Source organism: Nannobrachium achirus, assembly GCF_963921795.1.
Source record: "Nannobrachium achirus genome assembly, chromosome: 22".
In the NCBI taxonomy this organism is placed as follows: domain Eukaryota; kingdom Metazoa; phylum Chordata; class Actinopteri; order Myctophiformes; family Myctophidae; genus Nannobrachium; species Nannobrachium achirus.
In genome coordinates, this window is record NC_137829.1 from 18,363,008 (window position 1) to 18,390,380 (window position 27,373).

The following is a 27,373-nucleotide window of genomic DNA, read 5'->3' on the forward strand; positions in this document are numbered from 1 at the left end:
ATCTGACGGCTGAAACTGTCCGTTGTTTAAATAACGCAGCCTTAAATATTCTCGAAACTTCCCGATTTTGCGACGTGAAGAACGAGCACCGCTCGCCTTCTGTCATGTCCGCGGTCGACGCATTGTGGTACTGTACACTGTGGAAACTTCAGTCCTACTGTGTTTGCCTGTGGTGAAAAAGAGTGGCTCTCGGCCTTCTTGGCGTTTTGGAAGTAGATTCCGAGATAAAGCCGTTTCTTTGCATCAGCAATGAACTGGAGCCTATGGAGAATAGACGCTCCATGATGCTGGCGGCCGAGTTGCACGATGGGATATGTAGTGTTTTGCTTGCTGGTAACCATGGCCCTAACCCTAACAGTTATCTTGTCTGTGTACGCGATAACAGGGCCCTGGCACAGCCCCCCCTGCCCCCTTATCTTGTTCCTGAATGCGTTTGGCTCCATGAGCGTTTAGGATGAAGGCTGATGTGTGCTGATGTGATGTGCGCTGAGTTCCCGGTGGCCCAAACCCACTGCGTGAAGATCACCTGCGCTGGGCACAGCGCGGTGTGTCAGGTCTTTTATCCGTAACCCAGGTTGCACATAACTCCAGAAGTTTGGAAACCTCACTGTCCATGAAAAGATTACAGTGGTGCTGGTCCCGACTCCCAAAAATGCTCTTGCATGCAATTGCTCGTATAGCCTAGGTCTTACTTTTAAATCACTTGGGTGAATGATTAAGCACCTAACTTATAACATTGCAAATAGGCTGTTATATATTATATTTTAATTGCTAGTCATTGTCACTTGGAAATAAAATATGCGACGCGTGCAATCCGTGCATGTCCATGTATGCCTTTTATAAAATGTCAATGTTTGATTCTGAGTGGGCCGTACACTCAAGTCAAAGTTACTATAGATTGATGAATCCCAAAATAACGGCGATCTCAAAAAGAAATCTGCTCCTGGTGGCGTTAAAGGGACTACACCATGAATTTTCATTTTTCCAATTTTTATGTATTTTCTTGGTGTCCCACCAGCAACTTCTATCCTCACAAAGTCCTATTTCTGACCATTGTGTCTTTCTCAGTTTATGGGCAGATCTATGTTAGCATGTCTCAGAACGGTCCTGATTGTGAAATGTCAGATTTGTGATGTCACAAGGCCTGAGAAGGAGCTGGGAGAGGGTTGGGGAGGGGTGGGCAGGCCTGAGAAGGAGGCAGGAGGAGCTGGGAGAGGGTTGGGGAGGGGTGGGCAGGCCTGCTGAGCAGGAGGTGGGGAGGAGTGTGGGGCCAAAACTGGCTCAATAGCGCAGTCCTCCCACTCAGGACAAGGTGGTACTGCAGCTGAAAATGCTCTGAAAGCCAGGCAGAAATGACAGGGGCTCTGTATTCAGGAGTGGTAATTTAGCCTCAAACCTTTTCAAAAACGTTTTTGGGACACAAACAGTGTTATATAAATTATTTTTAAATGCATGGTGTAGGACCTTTAAAGAGGTGGATGTGCACAGTTCCACTATATATGGGTATTATATGGGTTTACTGTTAAGAAAACAACATTGCACATTAAGTTAATCATCTGGGACCCCCCAAAATAATTTGGGGACCCCCCCCTGGGGGTCCCGACCCACAGGTTGAGAACCACTGGTAGTGTAACATGATGTTCCCTTCCCTGAAACCTAGTGACGTCTTCTGGCCTGTCTGTCATCTTGCATTGTGTTCATATTTTGTTGGGAAATCTTCATAAAACAGCAGACAGTGCACCTCAATATTTTAAAGTGCACTGGGCCACATAACCGTGTCTGCACGGTAAAAAACGGAGTGTGAATTTAACCTTGAGATTGTAAAACAATATACTGCACTGGCCACAGCCTTATTGTTTCAGAAGAAACAGTTATTTTTTTACACAAGTGATCTGTGTGAAATATAATAGGGTTTATAGTATAGTAACTCTATGCACTGAGCTGACTTTCCACACTGACAGACACACACACACACACACACACACACACACACACACACACACACACACACACACACACACACACACACACACACACACACAAAGCAGAAGTACAAATAAAGGAAGTCAAATATATATTATGGTGCTTATTACAGTGGAGGTGAACCAACAGTAAAATAAAATGCTGATGCATTTATAAAGAATCTTTTTCCAAAGCTCTTTACAATATGAGATACATTCACCCCTACACACACACACACGCACACACACACGCACGCACGCACGCACGTCACACGCACACTTTATCTCACAGATCAAGCACTCATAGCTTTTCATTTTGTTCAGAATCAGATAATATACAATGCTTGTCCCATGCATACATTACAAGTTATTGTGTATCTATTCTTAATGCATACAGTGGCAGCTATTGTAGAAACCAGACTTCTTTCTCGTTAAAAGATAAAGAAAGGCAAATATACAGTATGGAGCTAAAGTTAGAAAATGCTGTGGTTTCGTGTTACACTGTGTCCTCAGTGTTTTATCCATTTGTAACTATGAGAATGTGCAAATGTAACGGGTCCATTTGGTTATTGCGACCGTAGGTCGCAAGTTATATGTGAAGTGTGAACGGTCACAGCTTGTCCGTATGTACAGTATATATGTACAGTATGTATCTCTGTCTATAACGCCTGACACTGTGGTTCTATGGGTCTGTCGCTCTGACATCATGCTCTGACGTCAGTGTGATGTCACACTAACAGAATCCCTTTTATGCCCATATATGGAGTTCCCTGATGTAATCAATATTAAGCCCATATCTTACAGGAGTTCATATAGGAATGCCCATATATGGAGGCCACATCGGCCACATACCACACTAACGGCTGGTTCTACAGACATGCAGGGATCTCCATGTATGGTCATAGACATCATAGGACTTTCACATAACGAATAACCGAGTAAGCATGTTTGGGCTCTCACAGCATCTCCATATACAGTCCATGGATCACCATACCAGGGGTCTCCATATATGGGTAACTGGTCCGATATTCATCACTGGCCAGATGGCCAAGAATGTCGCCCTGAGGCGTGTACGTATTTTGTACACTATCATAGTAAAATGCACACTGAGGATGAGTGTGTGTGCCAACCAGCAGTTGAGCATCATCGACCTCAGACTATTTTCATCTTTACACACATACAGTTGTGTGGGACCACAGTTATCCACACAGGGCTTTGAGTGTTCAGGGTTAGTGCTGAGGTCTTAGCCTTAGCTTGCATTTGTTGTGTGTGCTCGCTCTTTCTCTCTCTCTCACACGCACGCATGCACGCACACGCACACACACTCACACACACTGTCTCACACTCGCACAAACCTAACCCACAGAAGATCAGAGGAGAGGAGAGAGGTGACAGGGAGGTTGCAGGCTTGGCCTTGATGGGAGAGGCTGCTTTTATCTGGTTTTCAGCCTCGTTGGGAAACATTTGAGAAGAGCTCCGTGGAGTGTGCTTTGGTGTTTGTCGGTTTGAGACAGCTGGCGTGGGAGGATGTGTACTGTATCTGTATGTGTGTATCATTTTAACTACATATAGAACTAGCATGACAGGGTTTGCAATACAGGCACACACAAATGGCTTTCCCCAATTATACCAGTTAGGTATTCCATACATTAGTGAATAGCTGGAATACTTATTGTGAATGACAATAGCCTGTAACTCAAGTCAAGTCTCTTTGCGACAAGATTGTCATCTCCACATGCATTGCACATACTGTAGGTAACTTGACCATGATGATATACATGTATAAACTATTACAAAAAAAATGAACTGTCTAAACATTGAAATTGAACGTTGAAATGGCAACCTGCCGAATATTTGAATATTCTGACATTTGATTTATGGCCAGCTCTACACATTAGCTACTGTATGCCCTTCTGTTAGCATACTGTGTGTGTGTGTGTGTGTGTGTGTGTGTGTGTGTGTGTGTGTGTGTGTGTGTGTGTGTGTGTGTGTGTGTGTGTGTGTGTGTGTGTGTGTGTGTGTGTGTGTGTGTGTGTGTGTGTGTGTTGTGTAGAAATGCAGAAATGCTTGACAGAGAAGGGAAAAGTGTGTGTGAGAGAGATTTCTTTTTCCCATGGGTTATTATACAAGACAACACTAACGTGCATTAATATACTCTGAATGTAAAAGCACTCCATTATATAACATATTTATTTTATAACATAGAACTTCTGGCCTTTGCCAATGAAATCTTTATGAGAGGCTGGAGGCTTTCTTCTTAAAATATTGATAAGTTCCTCAGCGCTTGCGAAACGGTGGTACCAAATGCACCCGTAAGGGTCTGTAACTCTCAGAGTTAAATAAACATTGATGATTTTAACAGTGTACTGTGTGAGTTTAATTGGGGCTGGAGAGACGGTCTGCAACTGCAGCATTTTCAGATTTATATTTATCACTCACTTTAATCAGTCGAGCAGCACTTTGCTGCACGCACATCACTGCTGTTTGTGAGAGCAAAAGATTCGGTTGTAAGCCTATAGTTATTTTGTGTTTTGTCAATTTATACTCAATCCTATGGCAGTGTCGCTTGCCGAAAGGAACCTACCTATCTTTTAGCTTATAGATCTGTTCTTTTCGTGGTCAGTGTGGGTGTGCTACTAGCTAGCTTAGCTCGTATGGGCCAGATTAGGGTTTTAAACTAACCCTGCATGCAATTATTACACATATTGGTTGAATGCGCTGGCCTGGATTCCATTTGGCCAATCAGACATTTCTTGTTAACAGACTACTGCTCTACCTATGATTATTTTTCTATGGAAGCGGAAGCTTGTAAGCCAATCACATAATTGTTTAATCAATATTTTGTGTCAAATTCTAGATTTTGTTTGTAGCCATGTAATAAGTGGGATTATGTACAGCGGAGGCAATCATTATTGGAAAATCAGCTCCATAAGACTGACTGACACAGGGGCGCTTATTGGAATAGATTTTCCATGAGCGATGGCCTGAGTAGCAGTACGTTTATTTATGCGTCACTTTACCTAGTAGTAAGTAGCCTTGGGAATCAAGAGTTCCCGAGCCATGTGGCCCATAAGTCAGGCGACTAGCTCCTGTTTCTGTAGTGTGAAGCAGCATGATGTACAAGTACACCCCCTGGACATGATTCTAGTATGTGACAGGGACTTAGCCTACCCCTCACCCTTGATGCTTAATTTATAGTCCGGCCGTGGATTAAATCCCCTGACCTCCCTGTCTCAGGGCTGAAACTCTTAACCACACAAGGTTAAGGTGGTATTTTTACCTGGTATAATTTTAGGCCCTGTCCAGACGACAACGGATTTTTAATCCCCGGGGAAACCTCTACGCCTCCACACGGGCCCGTGTAAAAAAATATGTGTGTCCACACGGTATTATCAAAACGCTATAAATCCCTGTCTGTGCGTCACCGAAGCGGGTGGCCGCGTACCCCTGCTCTCATGCAATCATTGCAGCAGCTATCTATCTATAGCCTATTATAGGCTATGCATCGTCCAAGTTTCACAATCTTCACACTTTAACATGCACAATTGCTATTTAAACATTAATCTAATATAAATTCGCGAAATATTTCTAGAGCAGGAGAGGAGAGGGGAGAGGAATCGTCGAGAGTGTGGTGCGCTCTCTCTCTCTCAGCATTAAACGAATGTAACTCTATCAATCAGAACATCGTGGTCAAGCTAGCATCACTTTGTATTGAGAGAGAGAGTGTGGTGCGCTAACTCTATCATTCAGAGAGAGAGAGAGAGAGAGAGAGAGAGAGAGAGAGAGAGAGAGAGAGAGAGAGAGAGTGCGTATGTCTCCATTATGCTTGAAATCATTTGATATTGGCATTTGATATCCAAACTTTGACAAAGAGAGGAGGCAGGCGCGTCGCGTCAGATATGCTCCGTTAACAAGACGGGCTGCATCTCGTTATTGATAATGAGCACCTTATCGATCCGGCTTATTGAGCCGGTGGAAAGCTATGTGAGACACATTCAGAACATAACTGGTATCTTTTGCAACTGTGAGTTCGTGGCTGACCAGTGGCTGACCAGTGACCAACCATCTATGAAGATGACATTTGACAAGAGTAACAAATATCATTAAAACAATCATTCATTAGGACTCCATCCCTAAATAAGACAGCTGAGCTCTCTAATGTTAACATGTCGTGAATGCGCTCATAAATATGGATATTCTACAGAGACTACCATGGGATTCTCTCATAGCAAGGAGGAGGAGGCGAGGAGCACAAGGTGACGTAAGCATGCAAGCAAAGAACCTCTCCGTTTACGGTGTCCACAAGGCAAAAGAAATACGCCCGGGTAACAAAAATGCACTGCAGCCGGAGTTTTGGAAACTATTCGGCTAGTCCTCCGTTTGCATGCGTTTGCATGTGGACACCCATGTGCGTTCGTGGCTTTACCTCCCCGGGGATTAAAAATCCGTTGTCGTCTGGACAGGGCCTTAGAGTCCCAGGACTGAGGGGCAGAGTTAACTGCTGAGTTGGCTCGTCAGTGAGTCAGTTTGTTAGTTGGTTAGTTCAGTGGAGTGTTGCTGGATTTCAAAGCACTCAAACAAAAAAATCACAGACTAAGCCTTATTTTCTCTGTCAGGTTGGTTGGCCGAAGGCTGTAGCAGACTAAATGTTTTTGCCTCTGTCTGTCCGTCCATCTGACTGCCTTCCAAAATGGGTTGGCAAAGTGACCTGTGCTCCGAGGAGCATACTTTTAAATGTAATTTCTTTGTCATGCAACAATGTCATGGACCAGAAATAGCAGATTTGCAAGCTCACAACGTGCCATTTCCAGCACGCGACTCCCATCTTATATAATTCAAGCATAAATGTATAACTTTTGACACATTGTGTATGCAGTGAATGACCTGGTTATTATAATAGTGTGTATTTGAATGTCTTGGTTATTATTATCTCCGCCAGGCCGAAAGTGTGTCCGAGACTATGTTTTACACCCGCCTGGCCGCCCGTCTACATTCCCACTACGTCAAGGAAGAAATCACATCCTATCCTAAATTTTTCAAATCAGCCTCACGGTGGCGCTATAACAGGCCGATTTTGGTTTTACCTATAACTGTACTGATCAGCGTGAAACTTCTTACACTTCCTAGAAGGCAAGGAAAAACCTCTGCATGATGATAACATGTCGTACATATATATAATAATAGGGATGGGACGATATAAAAATTTCATATCACGATTGTGACCAAAGAAATTGTGATTTACGATATTATCGTGATAATCAAAATATCCCCAACATCCATTATCCTGGGGCGGAACATTTGCCAAAAAATAGCAGATCTACAAGCTGTGTGCTGTGAGACAGTGTGAGTGCTCTTGTTCTAACTCTCTACCTGGTCTTTGTGCTTCTTGTCCTTGCAGTCGTAACCAGTTGGGGGTGCTGCCGGCGTGCCTGTGCGGTCTGCCTCTCAGGGTGCTCAACGCCAGTAACAACAAGCTGGTCAGCCTCCCCGAAACTATCGGACAGCTCAGGACTCTCATGGAACTAGTATGTGTACTGTGTGTTGTGTGCTGTGTACTGTGTACTGTGTGCTGTGTACTGTTCGTGCATGTGTGCGTGAGTCAGTGAGTGAGTGAGTGAGCGAGCTCGTGTGCTAGTGCTGGGCGATATGTACAGTAGCTCTGGTCCAGAGTGTCAGCTGCACTGACGCTCTGACAGGCGGCTGGCTAAAAGACTAGACCAGGATTTCTGTACCCCTACGAGGGGTCAAAATAAACAAAACTACTTCGCTACTCACCTAACCAAAGATAGTTTTGCGTTGTTGAAAGTCTATTCTCCGCCCACTCTGTAAAATACACTATTTTTGTCATGAAATAAAACACATCCAACTCGACCGCCACCGCATCCTACTCGACCGCCGCTTATTTCCGGGTTGTGTCTGTGGTGGCTCGTATTTGACCGCATACCTCTATCGACTTTGTTGCGACCGTATAGGACGCAGTTTACTCTCAGAACCGTCACATCTTTCTTGACCGTATCTGTCTGTATGTATGGGTAACGCTTATCTTTTTTGTTGATTGACTCTCACGCTCTGACATCATTGTGATGTCAGGAGAACCAAATCCTTTTTATGCCCATATATGGAGATCCCCGTGATGCCAGGGGAACCAAATCCCTTTTATGCCCATATACTGTATGGAGATATGGAGATCCCTGTGATGCCAGGGGAACCAAATCCCTTTTATGCCCATATATGGAGATCCCTGATGTCATCAATATTAACTCTTACTGTGCCTATCCCGAACTAGTTCGGCTTTATTTCTGCCTTTTTATCGTTCGGGGTGCCGATAAAAATAAAAAAAAACATCCAGAGGCCTTACCGAAGCACCGGGCTAAATTTTCGAGCCGGCCGCCGGCCGCGATCTGTTTACATCGGCCCGCGAGAGCGTCGCGCCGCCGATATTTGCCGTCCACTCCAATGCAATCCAGGATCTTAAGAGCTAATTTTCTCTGTTCCATGCATATCCATGAGGTGCGCAAGGTTTAATCACGGCTAAATCACCGAAAATAGGGCATCTAAAATGCTTGGTAGCCAATAACTAACTTCAAGCTAACTTTTATCCTGTTCCTGTTCATGACACAAAGGAAAGTGTTCAGGCGTGTCATGGCTGCGCACGGCTTGTGCATATACAGCGTATGTCTATGGTGGATTCTCTGGCCATTGGGCGCCCTCTAGTGGAGATTCCTAGCACTGGATGAGTTAAGGCCATATCTGTGATGGATCTCCATATATGGGTACCAGGGGTCTCCATATATGGGTAACTGGTCCGATATACATCACTGGTCAGATGGCCAAGACATGGCGCGACCTCGCCCTTAGGCGTGTGTTGTCATAATATATATTGATATAATATGTATATATTGCCATGCCCTTGAGTGAGAGAATGTGTGTGTGTGTGTGTGTGTGTGTGTGTGTGTGTGTGTGTGTGTGTGTGTGTGTGTGTGTTTTGTGGACATAAATAAATTGTTAGAATGTGTGTGTGTGTGTGTGTGTGTGTGTGTGTGTGTGTGTGTGTGTGTGTGTGTGTGTGTGTGTGTGTGTGTGTGTGTGGGTGGGTTATGTCACTAGACATGCAAGAAATTAAATGTGTGGCTCCCTTAAGGGACTTCCTCATGGAACCGGTGCTGGTACTGTAGGAGTGTGTGGGCGTGTGCATGTGAGCGTGAGAGTCAGCCTCAGAACACATAGTTCTCCCTGTCGGGGGTTGAGAGAGAGCTGCTGACTGCTGTTATGTAATGCACTTCTGCTCCAGTGGAGGTGAAAATCATTGAGAACAGAACTACACGGGAGAGGAGAGGAGGTGGGAGGGGAGGAGAGGAGAGGAGGTGGTAGAAGAGGAGAGGAGAGGAGAGGAGGTGGTAGGAGAGGAGAGGAGAGGAGAGGAGAGGAGAGGAGAGGAGAGGAGAGGAGAGGAGAGGAGAGATAAAAAGATGTCAGCAGGCCTGGCTGCACCTGCTCTGCTGGCAGACAGGATAAGAGGAGACACATAGGAGTAGGAGTCTCTGGAGGGATGGTTTAGTTTTTTTTAGGCCAGTGTGTGGGCCTGAAGGCAGGTGTGTAATCACAAGACCATCATTAGTTAGCAGTTTTTATTTTAACAGCAAACCACTGATAATAATAATATGAGTGTGTTGTCGCCTGTGTCCACCCCCCAGGACATCAGCTGTAACGAGATCTCGGCTCTTCCCCGGCACATCGGCAGACTCAAGGCCCTGCGAGAACTCAACGTGCGTCGCAACCTCCTCTGTGTCCTTCCAGAAGGTGAGCCTCAAGAACAACCACTCACACTTGGATATGGAAGTCTGTTGTCATTGTTCTTGTAAGCCCGTTCCGTATGGGGGAGATTGTATGATGTAAAATAACGGTCCATAGGGGTGCCTGCTGGGGGCTCAGCCAATTGGCCAAATTGAAAGTGACAATGTACATGCTTTTAATACAAGCTGGTTGGATCACAGTAACTACATGTTTGAGTGTTGATTAGTGGTTTGACATTTATCATCATCATCATCATCATCATCATTTATTTAACTCACGACCATGGTATGGAGCACAGATTGTATACATACAGTATACGATACATAACAATACGATATTCAAACAGATGTACTGTAGCAAAAAAGGGGGCATGGCATACATTATTTGAACAAGGGTATAACACTCTTTAGGAAAGCATCCAATTTACAACAGTAATACTACTAATACTACTACTACTACTAATAATAATAATAATAATAGCTCGGATTTATATAGCGCTTTTCTAAATACCCAAAGTGCTTTACAGAGAAAGGAAAGAAACAACTTCATTAAGCTAAAAACAATAGGGTGATACAAGTATTAAAAAGATAAAAAGTCAACCAAGGACTAGGGAGGCATCATTGCCAGACCTCAGCTGGGATAGGCTATTTTGAAGAGGTGGGTTTTGAGTGAGGTTTTGAAGGAGGGGAGGGAGGGGGCACTTCTGAGGTGACTGGGGAGGGGCAGAAATAGAGAAAGTCCTATCCCCCCAGGTGTGGTACTTGGCAGTGCGGACCTCCAGGAGGTTGGTTTCACTGGACCTGTATAACAGTATAATTGAGTGCACTTGAAGTCAGTGGACCACAACTGTACGTATCGCAGGAGAAACGCAAGCAGACAATGTTGCGTTGCAGCATGTTGCGTCACGTCACCAAGGTGCCTTGCCAGGGAAAGGAGGACCTGATAAGATGCTGCATGATGTTGCGTCTGTATCTGGGAATGCCAAACTTTGTGTTTGTGCAAACCAGATGCCGAGTAGCAATTATACTAAGAAGTTAGGAAGGGAACATATTAGATTGCATTGCCAATTCATAAAGCCCAGAAGCCTAGACAGCAGAACGAGCCCATAAATAATATTATTAAACCTGGCTTATGGATCGGCAGACAACAGCGCTGCAGCTAGAATCTTAAGTAACACTAAGACAAGAGATCACATTACTCCAGTTTTGGCTGCCTGTACTTTTTAGAGTTGATTTTTGCCCTTCTATTTGTTTATAAAGCACTTAATAACCTACTGTAGCACCTTCATATATCACACACTCCGTTTCATTTTATGTTCCAGACGGAACACTTAGATTTCCGTTTAGATGTTACTAAAGTATTTCATAAATACACGGGAGAGAGACGCCACTTTCTGTTTTCCCGGCCCTTCGTTGTGGAATATTAGAAAGTATTATTTTTGCCACTCTTGGCTAACAGAGACAGTGGTCTCAAAAGCGACACACTGCATCTCTAGTACAAGTTTTACTTACACTGAAATGTCATACAGTTCTAATGAAAGGAATAGGGAGATTGTCCTGGAGTGATTGTCCAAAGGTTAAAACGCTATAGTGGACATAGATGCCCGGGCCCCGGGGTCCCCCAGCTCTAAACTTTTACCCTTCTGTATCACATTTATTTGCTAAAAAGAATGTTCGCCACCCATAATACAGACAGGTGGGCGGCAGTGGCTTAGGAGGTAGAGTGGCCGTCTTGGGATCCGAAGGTCTCAGGTTTGATCCTCGGCTCCTCCTAGCTATGCGTCGAAGTGTCCTTGAGCAAAACACTGAACCCTTAACTGCTCCCGACGAGCAGCAACGTGCCTTTCATTGTTTCCTCCGCTGTCGGTGTGTGAATGGGTGAATGTGAGATACATTCGCTTTGGAGAAAAGCGCTACAGGTGACGCTAGGGTTCAAGTGGTTAATACATACTGTTAGGTTACAATACTGAGGCCTTTTAAAGTGTAGTCTTGATACTGATAAGGAACTAGTTTCCCCCAGTTCTATTAAACACAACTTGAAAGCAAGCAGAATGAGGTCCGATCAAGTTTATTCATCCCTGAGGGGGAAAACCTGTTGAAACATCAGATGCTCTACCAACAAACCTACAGTAACCAGGCTATGATAACTTTATATTCAACAAACCTGCAGTGTCTAGACCAGTGGTTCTCAAACATTTTCATATCAAGGATCCCCACAATATGTACACAATATGTGCCGGTATTTGGCCGTGAACCCCCATCAGATTTTCTTTTTTGTGCCAGGGATCCCCATAACCTTTGTGATGTTGAAAAGCTTCAAGATAATTCCAAATGTTTGATTTTTGATTTGATTTGAGATTTTTCAAAAATAGCTACAAGCTGTTAGCCAAAGGCCCAAAGTATACAAATATTCCAAGTTTAAATAGTTAAAAGTGGTTCAAGTCAAGTGATGCTACAGTACATGTACATTATTAACCTATTAAAACTGGGAAAGCATCTGTGTCATTTTAGATACGTTATAAAAGCTCACAGCCTTGTTTGAGAACTACTGATTTAGAAGGCATTTGTAGAATCGGCCTCTGGTCTTAATGGGTTAACTAATTTAGCTGTGGACCCCCTGAAAACCCATCAAGGACCCCTGGAGATACCCGGACCCCAAGTTGAGAACCACTGATCTAGACCTTTTATTCAACAAACGTGCAGTATCCAGACAGACTGTACAGTAAGGCCGTTATATTAATTAAATTCCCTTTCCTCAAGCAACAGAAGGTGGGGCTTCCACCACACAGCTCTGTGTTTGTGCTACCACACCCGTTCCGTTCCCCGAAATATCCTGTGCCCTCTGCCTGACCTCGGAACAGCCTCCCAGTCACCAAGAGGCTGAACGACTAGAAAGCTAGTGCTCTGGACGTTTGGGGACAGTCACACGTCACTTCTGGGCACGCCACCAATGCAACAAACAGCTTTCCAGAGGAAAGCGTCCAGCGGTGTTTTATGGGTTCTCGCTGAATTCATAAAATGATATCTGGAGGTCAGATCGGTAGGAAATGAGCATACGTAACATGTATTTTAATGCTTTTTGTATTTCTATTGTGTAACTTGGCATGCCACCAGATGAAATCAATCAAGTTGCGTAGTTTAGACAGAGCTGCATGGATGTTTCTGGACTTTTCTACCTTCAACTGTCCAATAGCATTGATGAATCCCGGAAAAACTCTGTTTTCGTTACACTTGACTTCAAATATTGTTTCCCTTTCCCGACCCTCTTGATTTGTTTTTTGCTTTTTAGCTTCCTGAGCCATAAGTAAAAAACAGAAAAACAAAAGCTCTTGCATAAAATAAAGTCCTTTCCTTTGAGTGTTTGTCATATCAAAGGATTCCAGTCCTGTCGTAAAACTGCTCAGTTGGCAGACATACAGTGTTGAGTGAAACAACCAACCAGGTCAATGAAAAAAATAAGCAACATGGGCAGTTTAGGGTCAGTCAAACTTTATTATCTAATAATGTTGTTTTAGAGCAGTTGTTTGCAAACATTTTCATGTTAAGGACCCCCCAAATTGCCAGTGACCCCCATATAAGATTTGGGTTGAGTTGAGTGGGGGAAAAAAATCCAGATTCTTAAGAAATGAACTGCCAGGTCATGGTTTTTCAGTTTTTTCAGCTTTATTTTCGCAGGCAACTGGAACACACCATGTGGCCAGGATGTAAACAAGAAGCAAGCACATGGCTGGGCGGAACGTTGTACAAGAAATGTTTTATCCGCGATCATACGTTCTTGAGTTAGGGTCAGTAGAAAAAAACTTGTTTTGACCAAAAAACGCATCTGGGAAAAGAATCAGAGATAAATGGATGTTTATAAATCTGATAACATGCAGCCGGGCGGAGTGGAAGATTTTGGGATGACGTCATTTACGGTTGTATTCTGGGATTTGTTGTCCTGGGATCACTCACGGGTACGGGAGAGCGCCATCAAGCCTAGACCACTGAAAAAGCTGTTTGATAGCTTAAGTCGTCCTTGGTGGCGAATGTGTTTTTTTTTTTTTTTTAATATATCTTTATTTTTAGCCGTTTTTTATGTTATGAACATGTACGGTGTATAATATAAAAGACCACATAAAAAAAAATCTTTCAAGATTGGATTTCTTGAAGATAGCAGATCTACAAGCTCACAACGCAGCACATTTACAGGAAAACAATCTCAGAGTGGCTTATAATGAGAAGACTTGGCAACACTACTGGCAATAGAAGACAGTCCCAGGAGGTGTGAACATGTGTGCAACTGTGAAAACATAATAGTGTGTGAAGCACACTGATCCAATCCAATCCAACTTCATTTATAGAGCATGTTTAAAAACAACAGAGTTGGCCAAAGTGCTTTACAGGAAGTGTCGAAGAGACAACAATAAGGTACAAGAATCACAACAAACCAGAACGAGAATCAGAAATCAGAAATAAAACATAAACATAAAAACATAAAAACACAAATATGCATAAAATAGAAGCACAACACTCAATAAATAAATAAATAATAAGAATCACATCTGATCTCTGTCGGACAGGCACCTTCTATCTCCATATTTGTGTTTTTTTGGTAAATGAATGCCTTTTTGGTCAATTAAATTGTCTTACAAGAGTGTTGAGCAAAAAGCAGTAATAATAGCCGATCTGCGAGCTCGGAATGCCGTCACGGTGACGAGTTGTGCACTTTAAGATCAATTTCCTGAAAAGTAACAGTTTTGCAGTAACGCGAGTCAGCAACTTAATAAACCTTCGCTCAAACCACCTTCACTCAAACCAAAAGGATGGGATGTGCACTGTGCACACAGTATATGAGGGATGGAAAGTAACTTTAACTGGTGCTTGCATGATAATATGTAGGAGCATCAATGTAAGAAATACCCGTTTCGTTTAATGGCTACAGAGATACTGTGTACCGATCTGCATGATTTTTGGACAAAATCTGTAACAGGGCCAGACAACAGACCCCCCCCATCAAGGGGGGGGGTCCCGCCCACCCACCCACCCACACACACACACACAGAGCTGGTTAAACATGTTGCCTCATGCTAGATGCAGAATAGATATGCCTCAAGCTAGATGCAGAATAGATATAGATACACCATAAAAATGCTAATATACAGCATATGATTTGTGAAAGTGACAAACGGGCTTCACAGTTATGTTAGGTGTGTTCATATGCTAATGGTGATGCGATTTCAGATCAATTGCTCCAGCCACTGAGGAGAAACGCTGTGACAGACACTCACTCAGACAGACAGACACTCAGACAAACAGACATTTGGAAAATGATATGTTTGATGATGTAGAGTTTGTATTTTCCACTATGTGGTTCCAGCCTCCAGTCCATGATGTTCCTCGGCTCCTCAGGTGTGTGGACTGTGGAGATTTATTTTTGCTTCACACTCCATGGCCTGTATGTTGATTTCAAGAGGCTCTCTCTCATAGACGTGTCGTATGCCCTGTCGGCTTATCCTCTCATGAACCCTGAAAATAGATCCTTAAAGGTGCTGCATTTCAAACTCAAAAATAATTTGAGCTTTAAGAGGGATTTTAACTGTACAGCGAGTTGAAGCTAAATATTGTCATGTACAATTTGTACATGACAATGTGTTATTGCATATGGACAAAAAGAAATCTAAAACATAAACAATTTTGGCAAGAAACTGTTTTGAATGAATTATGTGGCCAACGGTGACCATCACATTTGCACGACTGTAAAGACGAAAGTGAAGTGGGGAGGATGTGTCACATCCACTGTATCTCTTGAACACAGAGCTACCGGAAGCATTTGAAAACCGTGGCAGGCAACAGTCTGGCCATGCGAGACTACACTGGTATGGGCCTTTTAATAGAAATGATGGTGAAAGTTGCGCCTGTGATAGTGTCCCTTTAGCAACTTAAAGGGCGACTGTAACCACTTTTCAACTTATCCTCTTCTTTTTTTTATTTTCTTTTATTATACAGGTTTCTGGACTGCCCACAGTCCTCCTAAAGACACAGACAGAGTAGGAAAAAAGTGTGCTATTTTATTGTGAACATTAGTGAAGACAATTAAATGAAGATGGGTTGAAAAGTGGTGAAGTAGTCCTTTAAACTGTCCTTATTTACATCTATACCAAATCTCGATGGGATGCGTCGTCTTGTGAGCATGTAGATCGGCTATTTTGGACGAATAGGGGTTCAAGTGGTCAATGAAGAAACAACTTCAAGGGGGAGTGGACGGCTGTGAGTCTGTGAAATAATTAAGATGTTGAGCACATTGCATCTCTGTTTATTCAGAATGATATACGATGAGCGTGTTCCAGAACATTCCTCCAGCCTCATCCCCGCGTCTCCACTCCGTCCTCGCGTCTCTCTACAGATTTATGGCCGTTTCCTTTATGCGTAGCAGACGGCTCGTGCTCCAGCCATTATCTACCGCTCTGGGATTGATTGATTAGCCTTGATCTGGCTCAGCAGCTCGACGCCAGGGCGACACAGTGGGGGGTTGGGGGCTCGTTTTGGGGGGGTGGGGTTCTAGGGAGCGGATTGGATGGGAGCCCAGAGGACTGGAGGGATGTTGAACTTCTAGAGTTTCTCTGACTGTGGAGCCTTAACAATGATGACAAAGACCACCATGATAGTTTGGGTTGAGGTGTTTAGGTTATTTTGGGGGGTATTGCAGAGCTGTTTGATGTAGCCGTTTGGCGTCCACTACTTCAGTGGTTCTCAAAGTGGGGTTTGGGGACCCCCCCTGGGGTCCTTGAAGGTGTCTCAGGTTGTCCCCAGTAAAATGAGCAACAGTTTAATCTTAATCTTTAAACTTTGACTTTTATATGTTGGCTATTCAAAAATAGCTACAAGCTCACAATTCGTCGCATTGGGAGCATTTTGAAAAAATCTTGAAAAATGTTTTACACTATTGAGTTAACACAAATATTTTCTGGCACAAAATTTGAAATTGGTGTCCGAAATTAAATGTTTATGAACCACTGTTTTAAAGAGGTATTACAGAGCTGTTGTTTGATGTAGCATTCTAGGATCCAGAGGGTATTTGTAGTGTAACAGCAAGTGAACACGAAACATGGAAAAGAAAGGAACGACATTTGACTTTTATGGAAATATGTTGTGACATGTTGTGTCATGAAAGATGCTGTGACAGAGGTCAAACTGTCACTGTGAGTGCATGTCAACCCCTTAACTGTCAACCATGTTAAATGCAGCAGTCTGGCAAACATGAAAGGCAGTACTTCACATGAAACAGTACTTCAATAAAACCAGAGAGCTGTGCTTAATCTTAGAACTCTGTCTCAAACAAGAGATTGTCCAGAGCGGTTACCAACTTCAGTGTTTAGTTTTTCTATTTATTTTTTCACCTTTTCTCCCAATTTGGTCTCTATAAAATAGGGTTGATGTTTTTGGTCCAAATGGAAAATTGTACACGGTATCCAGCGTTATGGGGGTTTGGCTCTGGCTAGCTTAGTCATTTAGGGCTTTGGTAGACAGGGGGACAAAGGAGTGCCTAAAGTGGGCCAGCTTGCACAGGGGTAGTCTGAAGAGGCTGCCTAAGGGAAGAAGCTGATATTCAGGGTGGAGGACATGGGTGGGGTTTGAAATCATCTTCTGTACCTGTCTGATGATCCTTTATTCATAATGTCGGGCAGGACCTCTTATAACTGGGGAAGGCATAGCTCAGGGGTAGAGAAACCGTCCTTAGAGCACGAAGGGTTCCCGAAAGGTTCCCAGTTCGAATCCGGGCTCCCCCTGAGTTAAAGGGGAATTTCGGTCAAAAACAACTTTCCTACCTTTAAAATGATGTTTTTGGAAGCATTCAGGGTGATCCAGGAGTTGTTTTGGCCAAAGCAGCAATTTATTCCATTTTCGATTGTATGTCCAGCTCAAAACAGCACATATAGGTTTGATTATTATTCCGGTTATTTTTCTCGCTTCAAAGTCCAATCAAGAAAAGAGGGTACTGAAGCCCAAAAAGTTTGAGAACCACTGCTATACTGTCACACAAAAGTAGCAAAACTAGTCAAAAAAGAATTTGAATCCTGAAAAGTAATCGTTTTTTGACATAATATAGTCTGTGTCGCTGCTGACCCCTACACAGTTGGTCATGAAGTCACCAGCCACTTCTTTTCACCTGACAGTGTGACAGGAGTTTCACTGGGAGGTAGGGGTGTGACACATGTGAAGGACCATGCTATACTTCTCAGCTCAACTCCCTGATGAACAGGTGCCCTGACCAACCCGTAGGATGCGCTATTGCTTCCCACCCGTGAACACGGCATCTCAACAACATTTTCCTGATCCGGCTTGTTTTAATGCCAGATGATGAGTGATGATTTGTCATTATGTGTTAGCTGCTCCACTATATTCTGTTTGGGTTAATCATTCAACTTGATTGTTTTTGTTGTTTCCTTTTCTCTTTTCAATTAAAACCAAAAGGGGTTTTAATTGAAAACATTTCGGAGTCATAATTGTGCATTACTTCTTAGATTTTATCCCCCAAATCTCACTTTTCCAACCATAGAAGGACGGCCATATGACTGTGTGTGTGTGTGTGTGTGTGTGTGTGTGTGTGTGTGTGTGTGTGTGTGTGTGTGTGTGTGTGTGTGTGTGTGTGTGTGTGTGTGTGTGTGTGTGTGTACAGTAAATGTGCCTGTGCGTGTAGCTGCGTGCACATGTCCGTATGTATGTCTTAAATGCTGTGTTTAAGCTAATTAGCAGGAGAATGCTTGCTGAGGTGAGCTATTTGGAGTCCAGCTCAGCTCTCCCTCATCAACTCGAGCCAAGACTGTCGCCGCCTGCGCATGATTTTAATTACGCCACACTGTTTGGGATATTCTATAATATATATATTTTTTTTTATGACCTCCTTAGAGACATGTCATTGGCAGCAAGCGAGTGTGGGACACGCAGATTTCTTTTCTCTAGCTTCCCAAAACCATCAGCTTTGTGTTTGTCGTACAACTGATTTTGGTAATTTAATGTAAAAGAAAAAAGAAAAGAAAAAACACCAACATGTCTGAAAGTGTACAAATGCAACCAAATACGGGTCTATTTGTACACTCTGAGTTAAATGAACACTCATTATTTTCATGTTGTGAATGTACAGGCCTCCTCACACGCTGCCTGGGTCACAGTGGTTAAGAATCCACCGTTTATTTTTAACCTCTGGTAGCACAGAGAGGAGCAGAGTGGAACATACTCTGGCTCCCTAGAGGCTTTCTGGAACTGTTAGCTCTGTCTTTGCTCTGTCTCTGTCTTTGCATGCTCACAACGGCGTTGTGAGCATCTAGATCTGCTATTTTCACAATGTTCGCCTTTTGCTTACTTAATATTTCACAGTTTGTCCAGTTTGGTATTAAAACGGTCTTGAAAATCCTCAAATTGTCATTATTATTTACCCGAGCGCCGAAAAAAGAAATATAATTAAGCAAAACAGGATCCTTGGACTGCAATGATGATGATGATGATGATGATGACAGCGTATGCTCTGTACACAACAAAACACACTGATCGTCTGCTTTCTGCAGAAGCTCGACTGAACCATAAACTGGATATATACAATATGTACAAATTAGAAATGTTGCATATCTACATTATCATGTACAGGCACTACAGTGCAAAGCAGACTAACTACTACAGGATAGAGAAGATCTATAGACACTAGACAGACACATGTACACAACAGCTACACCAAACTGACAGGTGTAAGCACACCCTTATGAGCCGCAAGACCATGAAGCAACTATGTCATAGTGTCCTTAAAAACTAGTAAGACGCCTCAGGGCGAACGCCAATTCTTGGCCATCTGGCCAGTGATGTATATCGGACCAGTTACCCAATCTCAACAGTGCCTGTTGAGATTGGCAGAACATGCCCATATATGGGCATTACCAAATATGGCCATTCCCAGATATGCTCTTAATATTGATGACATCGGGACAGGGATCTCCATATATGGGCATAGAACGGACAAGGACGTAATTCATTTGCAAGTGTGATCTGGTAATGCCCATATATGCCCTTAATATTGATGACACTGGGACAGGGATCTCCATATATGGGCATAAAACGGACAAGGATGTAATTAATTTGCAAGTGTGATCTGGGAATGCCCATATATGGGCATAAAAGGGACATGAAGTCAGAGCGTGATGTCAGAACGGCAAACCCATTCTGTTAACTAATTTAATGCTGATCCCGAGTATACTCGTGAAAAATACTCGAGTATTTAGAGTTCCGATCCCGAGTATACTCGCGTAAAATACTGTATATAGAGTAACGCTGGCACCCTTACCCTACGGTCCGTTGGAAAGTCCTGGCACGATTGGACTCGCCGATTCATCATCATCACGGATCCACGTGCACAAAATAGTAATCCCTTAACTCATCCTGTGCCGATCCCGAACTAGTTCGGCTTTATTTCAATCCAATACAATTTTTTTTTTATTAATTCACTTACCCCGAGCTGCTTGTAGAGTCGTGGGTGGTCCTGGCTCGCTAGCCGCTAGCCAGCTAGCCATTCTACTCTGTCCGACGATATATTCCATTAAAAATTGTTTAAAATACATTTTTGAGCTCCCCAATGTTCACCCAATGTTCGGCGCCGCTTCCGATGAGTATACGAGTGTGCCGATCCCGAAGTAGTTCGGCTTTTTTTAATTAAATGAATAAAATGATAAGAGGCCTTCTGAAGCCTGGACTGATTTTTCTAGCTACTAGCCGAAAGCTAGCAACCTCCCGGCCGGCCGTTATTTGCGAACGAAATCGCCAATCTCCGCCTAATCCAATGAAAGACCACATCTTTGAAGGCTTATATCTCTGGATTGTGTCTTTAGGGAAGCGGCGCGAGGTTTATTTACGGCGAAATCGCCCAAAAATGATCTTTTAGATGACAAAATGGGAATAGCCATTCTGTTAGCATTATCATCCGGGACCTTTCCATGACGTGCATGAACGTGAGCATGTGAGGTCCTGGAAGGTGAGGTCCTGGAAGCTAAAGCGCTCGCCTATGAGAGATACCCTGGCATTCTATGGCCCCTAGAGGGCGCTGGCACTAAATGAAACATGGAGGCCGACGGTGGATCTCATCTTTAATGTCCATTTTCTCCAAACAACACTTTTAAAGCCAAGGATGGCATTAGATTCTCGCTACAATAACATAATAACAAAGGCAACGATCGGCCATTACAGCAACGGCATGGGGTGACGATCGCTTCCGTTGAATGACGTCATGACGTCAAAACGGAAATGTTTACGGAATGGACTTCTGGCCTTCAAAATAAGAGACTGGCCGTGGATGGAGCCTGCGAGAGGCACGCTAGACATTTAACCCGTTCATGTCTGGAGCACTAAATGGGTTAAGAATGGTTCTCTTGACATCAGTGACATCAGAGCATGATGTCAGAGTGATGTCACAGTGACAAGGGAACCAATAGACTGTAAAAATGTGTACTGACGGACGGACTGACTGACACAGACAGACAGACAGACAGACGGAGACAAGCTGCGACATTTCTCATGGTATACTGCAACCTTCGGTCGCAATTATTGGTGTTTTTCGGACGGCTGATGTTTTCTAGACTAGTTTGTCTACAGTAAGACCCTTAATAAAATAATCAATTAATAATCCATCCTTATGGAGAGGTTTCAGACAATTTCCAAAAACATAAAATAGAGAAAATAGCCTACAAGCTTCTAGATCTGTCATTTTTGCACAACACTGTTGTCCAAAGTATAAAATATTGCAAAGAAATATGTAAGAAAGAAAAGAAAAGTAATTGACTACAATAATTGCTTAGAAATTAATCGATAGTTGGAGCCCTGGAATAAATTCAGCCGGTCATTTGAACTACTGTTTACTGTTTAACTTTTCAAATGCGCTCCTGTTGACTACATACAGTAACACTCAGCTTGTGTTCGTCTAGTGTGGGAACTGGAGAACAAAGCAATTAGAAAACCATTTTCCTTCCCAACTCTTTTATATATCTATAATTAGGGGCGACATTAACATGTACAGAACTCTGTCCAAACACTCTGCTGCAAGCAATTACAACCCCCTACTGAGTTAGCCTTATTAGTCATGGAAAAGATTGCAATACGTCAACTCTATTGTTCAACCGAGGGAGGGAAGGATTATGGAGTCGTTGTTCCCGGCGAGAGGTAGAGAAGCTGTCTCCCAAGTCCTTATCGATTTGAGTTATCATAACAAGCCCACCGAGTATACAACTAATGAGAATGAGCATACATGTGCTTGCACGTGCAGTATTTGTGTGTGTGCCTGCGTGCCTGCGTGCGTGCGTGCAGGGACTCAGTCAAGTCTCTCATGGAACCGTGAGGTATTTTCATGTCCTGAAGCTGTTCTCTGATAGCTTTGATCTTCCTTGCAGACTTGGCAGAACTTCCCCTTGTGAAGTTTGACTTCTCGTGTAACAAGGTGTCCACCATCCCAGTGTGCTACAGGAAGATGACCCAACTCCAGTCTCTACACCTGGAGAACAACCCCCTACAGAGCCCCCCCGCACAGGTACTCTGAGCAACCTGTATCGCATTATGGCTGCAACTTTACATTATCTTGTTTGTGACTTCTGACTCTTCTGTTTATTTTTAATTTTTTATATAATAAATTTGCTATCTTATTTAAATCAATATTTTTTCATAATTGATTCAATCAATTCACCCTTTGTCGGCCTTCTGATTCGTCCCTGACTGAACAACCAGCAGGCTCTTGGCCTTGTCCTTTTTTTATGTTGAATTAGCTAAAACATCGTTTTTGGAGAAATAAAAACATTTAAAAACATGCCCAGTCACTATACTGCACCTGAGAGGCTTTTACTGAAACCAAGTTTAAAATGAGAATTGAATACACAAAATAACAATAATAAGCAACTGAATTTCATTGTTGTGGATGGAGAGAAAGGACTTTTGTCCCACCAAGACACAGCAACCAATGGGTGCGAAGAGGGGTGGGACAGTGGGCGGGACTTGACAAAGGGTGAATTAGTTTGATTTTTTACTTTTGCACCCCTACATCTCATAGCGGAGCAATACACGTGATGCGATTGAGTGTAAAAAATGTACCCGTAATTGGTTTTTAATTCGTTGCCATCATCTCTTCCAGATTTGCATAAAAGGTAAAGTTCACATATTCAAGTACCTGAGCATCGAGGCGTGTCGGAGCGAGAAGATGCCTGACTCCTCCCTCTACCTGCCCGTCATAGAACGCCTCAGCCTATCACGGCCCACCACCGGCAGGTCAGTTGTGGTCTCAGCCTATCGCGGCCCAGGCAACAACACAGTCAATGACACAATGACTGAGTCAATCATTGTGTTAGCCTATCACAGGCCACAGGCAGGTCATTTGTTGTCTCAGCCTATCGCGGCCCACCGCAGTCGTTGTGTGATCGCAGTTCATCTGACAGTGAAGTATTTTATGCACGTTTAGGAGTGAGCGTGCGAGACCCCATATATCAGCCACGGGGGATGTTGACCCCTGTGTCACCTCCTCCCCTCTTTGCTCTCCAGTTTCATGGGAGTCAAGTCAGAAACCCTTCCACTGAGCTCCTCTGCCTCCCTGCCATGAGAGAGCAAAGGGTTTTTGAGAGGATGTTGTGGTCTGTTCTCTCTGCCCCCTACAAACCCTGACCCCCTGCCTCCTTTCGCTCCCCTCGGCTGGAACACGTGGGCAGGAAAAATGGCTGTCATTGTCCTGGAAAGCTCACACAGGCTAGACATGCACACAAACAACACAAATATACATACAACTCATAACACTTCCTTTCTTTCTTGTCATGTCGTGTCTCTCTCTCTCTCTCTCTGCGACCCTCCCACACCTCACAGAGGAGGAAAGGGAGAGGAAGAGAGCAGATATTTGGAACAAAGACACTGTAACCAAAGAGCCTACAATAAAACCAGTGTTCAGCCTGAAGGCTGCAGTATACTCCCAACCAACTGCGACTTGTTTCCACATCAGCCCGTCTATACGAATGGAATGACGTTGTTGCAAAGATTTTTGAACACCCTTAAGCTGAACCTTGTATATGAATGGTCAGACACTCAATGCACTCGTGATTTATGTTGTTTCATTTCTGCAATCTGCCAGCAAAGTACCGTGGACGGCTTTGAAGAAATGTTGGCTGAGGATGTTAGGAAGTACAAAACTCTCTAATCCCTCTCTTGAGAGAATGCAAACAGGTGGCAATTAATGAATGGAGGGAGATAGCACACACTTTGTCCACTGTGCCTGTCGCCAGAAAGATCCGTGATAAAAATCACCGTTCCAGCAGTGTACGGGTCTTACGTTCATTTTTGCACAGTTTCAAAAAAATAAAAAAATAAAATAGCAAATCTCCAAGCTTACAAAGAAACAATGCAGTATGATCTGGTCCATTTAAAGGCTTCATGATTAGGGTGGTATGAAAGGAGAGGCAGACTGTGAAGTGAACAGTGAGAACATGGTGGGGGGAGGAACACGTGTGTGGAAGCAATTACAGACAGTACACTTTATCGTTCAGTCGCCTAGAGACTCCACTCAGTACATCACGCCCCTCTTAGAGAGAGTGAGTAAAGAGAGATAGAGAGAGATCTACTTATTTCCTTTTACTTGCTCATTCATTACTTCATTCACTCAGTCGGATGAACACACACACACACACACACACACACACACACACACACACACACACACACACACACACACACACACACACACACACACACACACACACACACACACACACACACACACACACACACACTCACTCACTCACTCACTTACTCACACAAACACAAGCATTCATTACTCATTCCCTCACCCCTGCCACCACTCACCCTCATAGTTCATTAAGACTTTCTCCCTCCCTCACACACACACACACACACACACACACACACACACACACACACAAACACCTCTGTGTGACCCTCTGACCTTGCGTGTCCTTGGCAGCACGGAGGATATCGATCAGCACAAGAAGCAGGACACCGACTCAGGAGTGGGCAGCGACAACGGAGACAAAAGACTGTCTGCTACAGAGGTACCGTCTGTGTGTGTGTGTGTGTGTGTGTGTGTGTGTGTGTGTGTGTGTGTGTGTGTGTGTGTGTGTGTGTGTGTGTGTGTGTGTGTGTGTGTGTGTGTGTGTGTGTGTGTGTGTGTGTGTGTGAGAGAGAGCGTTTACCTGTTCTTCTCATCTGCATACACAGTCAAATCGTCAAGTGTTCATTTATCAAATGTTTCCACTTTGACACTCTGACAAGTGCATAAATGTAACCAAAATGGACCCTTCCGGAATCCAGGTCCATTTGGTTACATTTATGCAGTTAAATGAACTCTGAGGATTTTACGAGTCATTGCCAGGGAATAAAGAATGAAAGAAAACGTTGAGCCACGTTTTCAGACATCAGAGAGACATATTTTCCATTACCAAAGTCTTTTTGTTCTCTGCAGTTCTTTTGTTCATATCCCTGCGTTGACTTTTCATGCATTATAACACTGCTCGTTCTGATAAGACAAACATATTTTCTTTTTTTTCCAAAATTCCATAATTCCCGGAGGATGATGCCGTCGCATTGGAATGGCGGCTCGTTATCTGGCGACTCATCAGAGTCGGAGCGGCTTTCAAAGAACGCCTGAGCAGCTGATAAAAGCCGCCGTGGTCGTTTTTAGTTTTGTTTTCCGCTGCGATGACTGCAGCAGTGTCTCTGTGCAAATGGAAAAACGTAATGTTCCAAATCCTTTGATCCCTGAACTGAGTGTGGCTTTTAGAAGACAGGTGTACTACTAGATGTTAAGATATATTTATTTTCTTTTATGTGGCCAACGGCTAGAGATCCCATAACCTGTGGGGCTGTAACCATGGCGACAATCCCATAGCCTGAACACTGAATCTCCAGTGTTTACACCGCATCGCTAATAAACAGCTTACAGTTTGAGAAAGTGAAAAACGGGCTTACTCACGGTGTGCAAACATGCTAATGGTCGATGCCTGTGTGGAGGTTGAGAATCAATTGGTCAACTCACCGAGGAAAACCATGCGGAAAAGAGTGACTGAGTGACGGACAAAGGTTTCCTTAATATATAACAGGATTATTATTTTCCTAATATATAATATAGGATTATTATTATTATTATTATATCTGATGTCTGAATCTGTTCCTCATGGTCAACCAGCTGTAATGCTTGTCATTTGTATATAATATTCTGTGTTTTTGTGTGTGTGCGCTTGCATGCACGTCTGTTGAATGTGCTTTGATGTGCTAAAATTATACTCTTACACTGTGTGTGTGTGTGTGTGTGTGTGTGTGTGTGTGTGTGTGTGTGTGTGTGTGTGTGTGTGTGTGTGTGTGTGTGTGTGTGTGTGTGTGTGTGTGTGTGTGCGTGTGTGCGTGTGTGTGTGTGTGTAGCCATCAGACGAAGACAGTCTGAGTCTCAACGTCCCGATGTCCAACATCACAGAGGAGGAAGGACTGGGCAAGGACGACTCAACGGAACACATCAGCTCCCTGACAGGTGAACGCACGCACACACACACATACACACACTCACTCACAGGTGAACGCACGCACACACACACATACACTAGGAATGGGACGATATGAACATTTCAAAGAAATCCCGATTTATGATATTGCGATAATCAAAATATCCCCAACAATAACATCCATTATCCTGGGGCGGAACATTTGCCAAAAATAGCAGATTTACATGCTCATAACGATACGATCGTATCGTGAGTGTTTTTTTATCACGACAAACGATAATATCGCTTATCGTCCCATCCCCATCACTCATACATGTGCACGAATGCACACACTCATAACGCTCTCATACATGCACGCTCACACACGCATGCACACCATTACGTGCGTCGTGCGTGCATGTTCTGAGCTGGCTAAACTCTACCTGAGTTTAGCCAGAGTCAACATGAGTCCTAAGCATCCTAATGCATTATTAATTCTCTGTCGTATGACTTTTTCGTGTGCCGAAAATAGCCAATCTGTTATTTGGATCTGCTGTTTTCTGAGGCAAGTACAACAGAGCATAAATCGGGCTTACCTCTCTCCCCCTTCCCCTGCATGCGCGCATCAGAGAAAGCGCCCGTCAGAGAGAGATTAAATATATTTGGTATGAGGTCTCGGGCAGAAAAATCCCAGACTTTGCCGGGTTGGGGCCGGGTTGGGGCCCCTGTTTTGAGCCCCTGCAGGGCTCATGTCCAGATGCTTTGCCAAAGGATCTAGTGTGTCTGCAGCGTTACACACACACACACACACACACACACACACACACACACACACACACACACACACACAGACACTCCGGATAAATCTTTGCTATGCTGTTTCCTCTTTTCCTGTGTGGGTGTGTGTTTGTGTGGGTGTGGGTGTCAGCGTGTTTCCTATTAAGGCAGATTGGTTTGAACAGCTGCAGAGTACAGTATCCATAAATACTGTACATTATGCTGTCTGCACGTCTGTACCCGTTTTCTTAATCTTACTTTGTCTCATCTAGCGTCTCGTCACAGTCCCATTCTCCTGTCTATCACTGATGTGATCACTTGGGCTGAATCGGATCAAATGGCTAGTGAGAACATAAGAGAAACAGGTCGCCTC

General features: G+C 43.7%; 1 protein-coding gene across 1 annotated transcript in view; it reads left to right on the top strand.

Moving 5' to 3' along the window:
• lrch1 (leucine-rich repeats and calponin homology (CH) domain containing 1) overlaps positions 1–27,373 on the top strand; it is a gene marked incomplete at its 3' end in the record, with an annotated part of 101,095 nt that overhangs the window by 44,907 nt on the left and 28,815 nt on the right. Inside the window, exons 3-8 of the mRNA XM_080753692.1 lie at positions 7,360–7,486; positions 9,656–9,761; positions 22,156–22,292; positions 22,887–23,020; positions 24,714–24,801; positions 26,168–26,273. Coding sequence (XP_080609818.1) covers positions 7,360–7,486; positions 9,656–9,761; positions 22,156–22,292; positions 22,887–23,020; positions 24,714–24,801; positions 26,168–26,273 — 698 coding nt within the window. The remainder of the gene's footprint in view (positions 1–7,359; positions 7,487–9,655; positions 9,762–22,155; positions 22,293–22,886; positions 23,021–24,713; positions 24,802–26,167; positions 26,274–27,373) is intronic.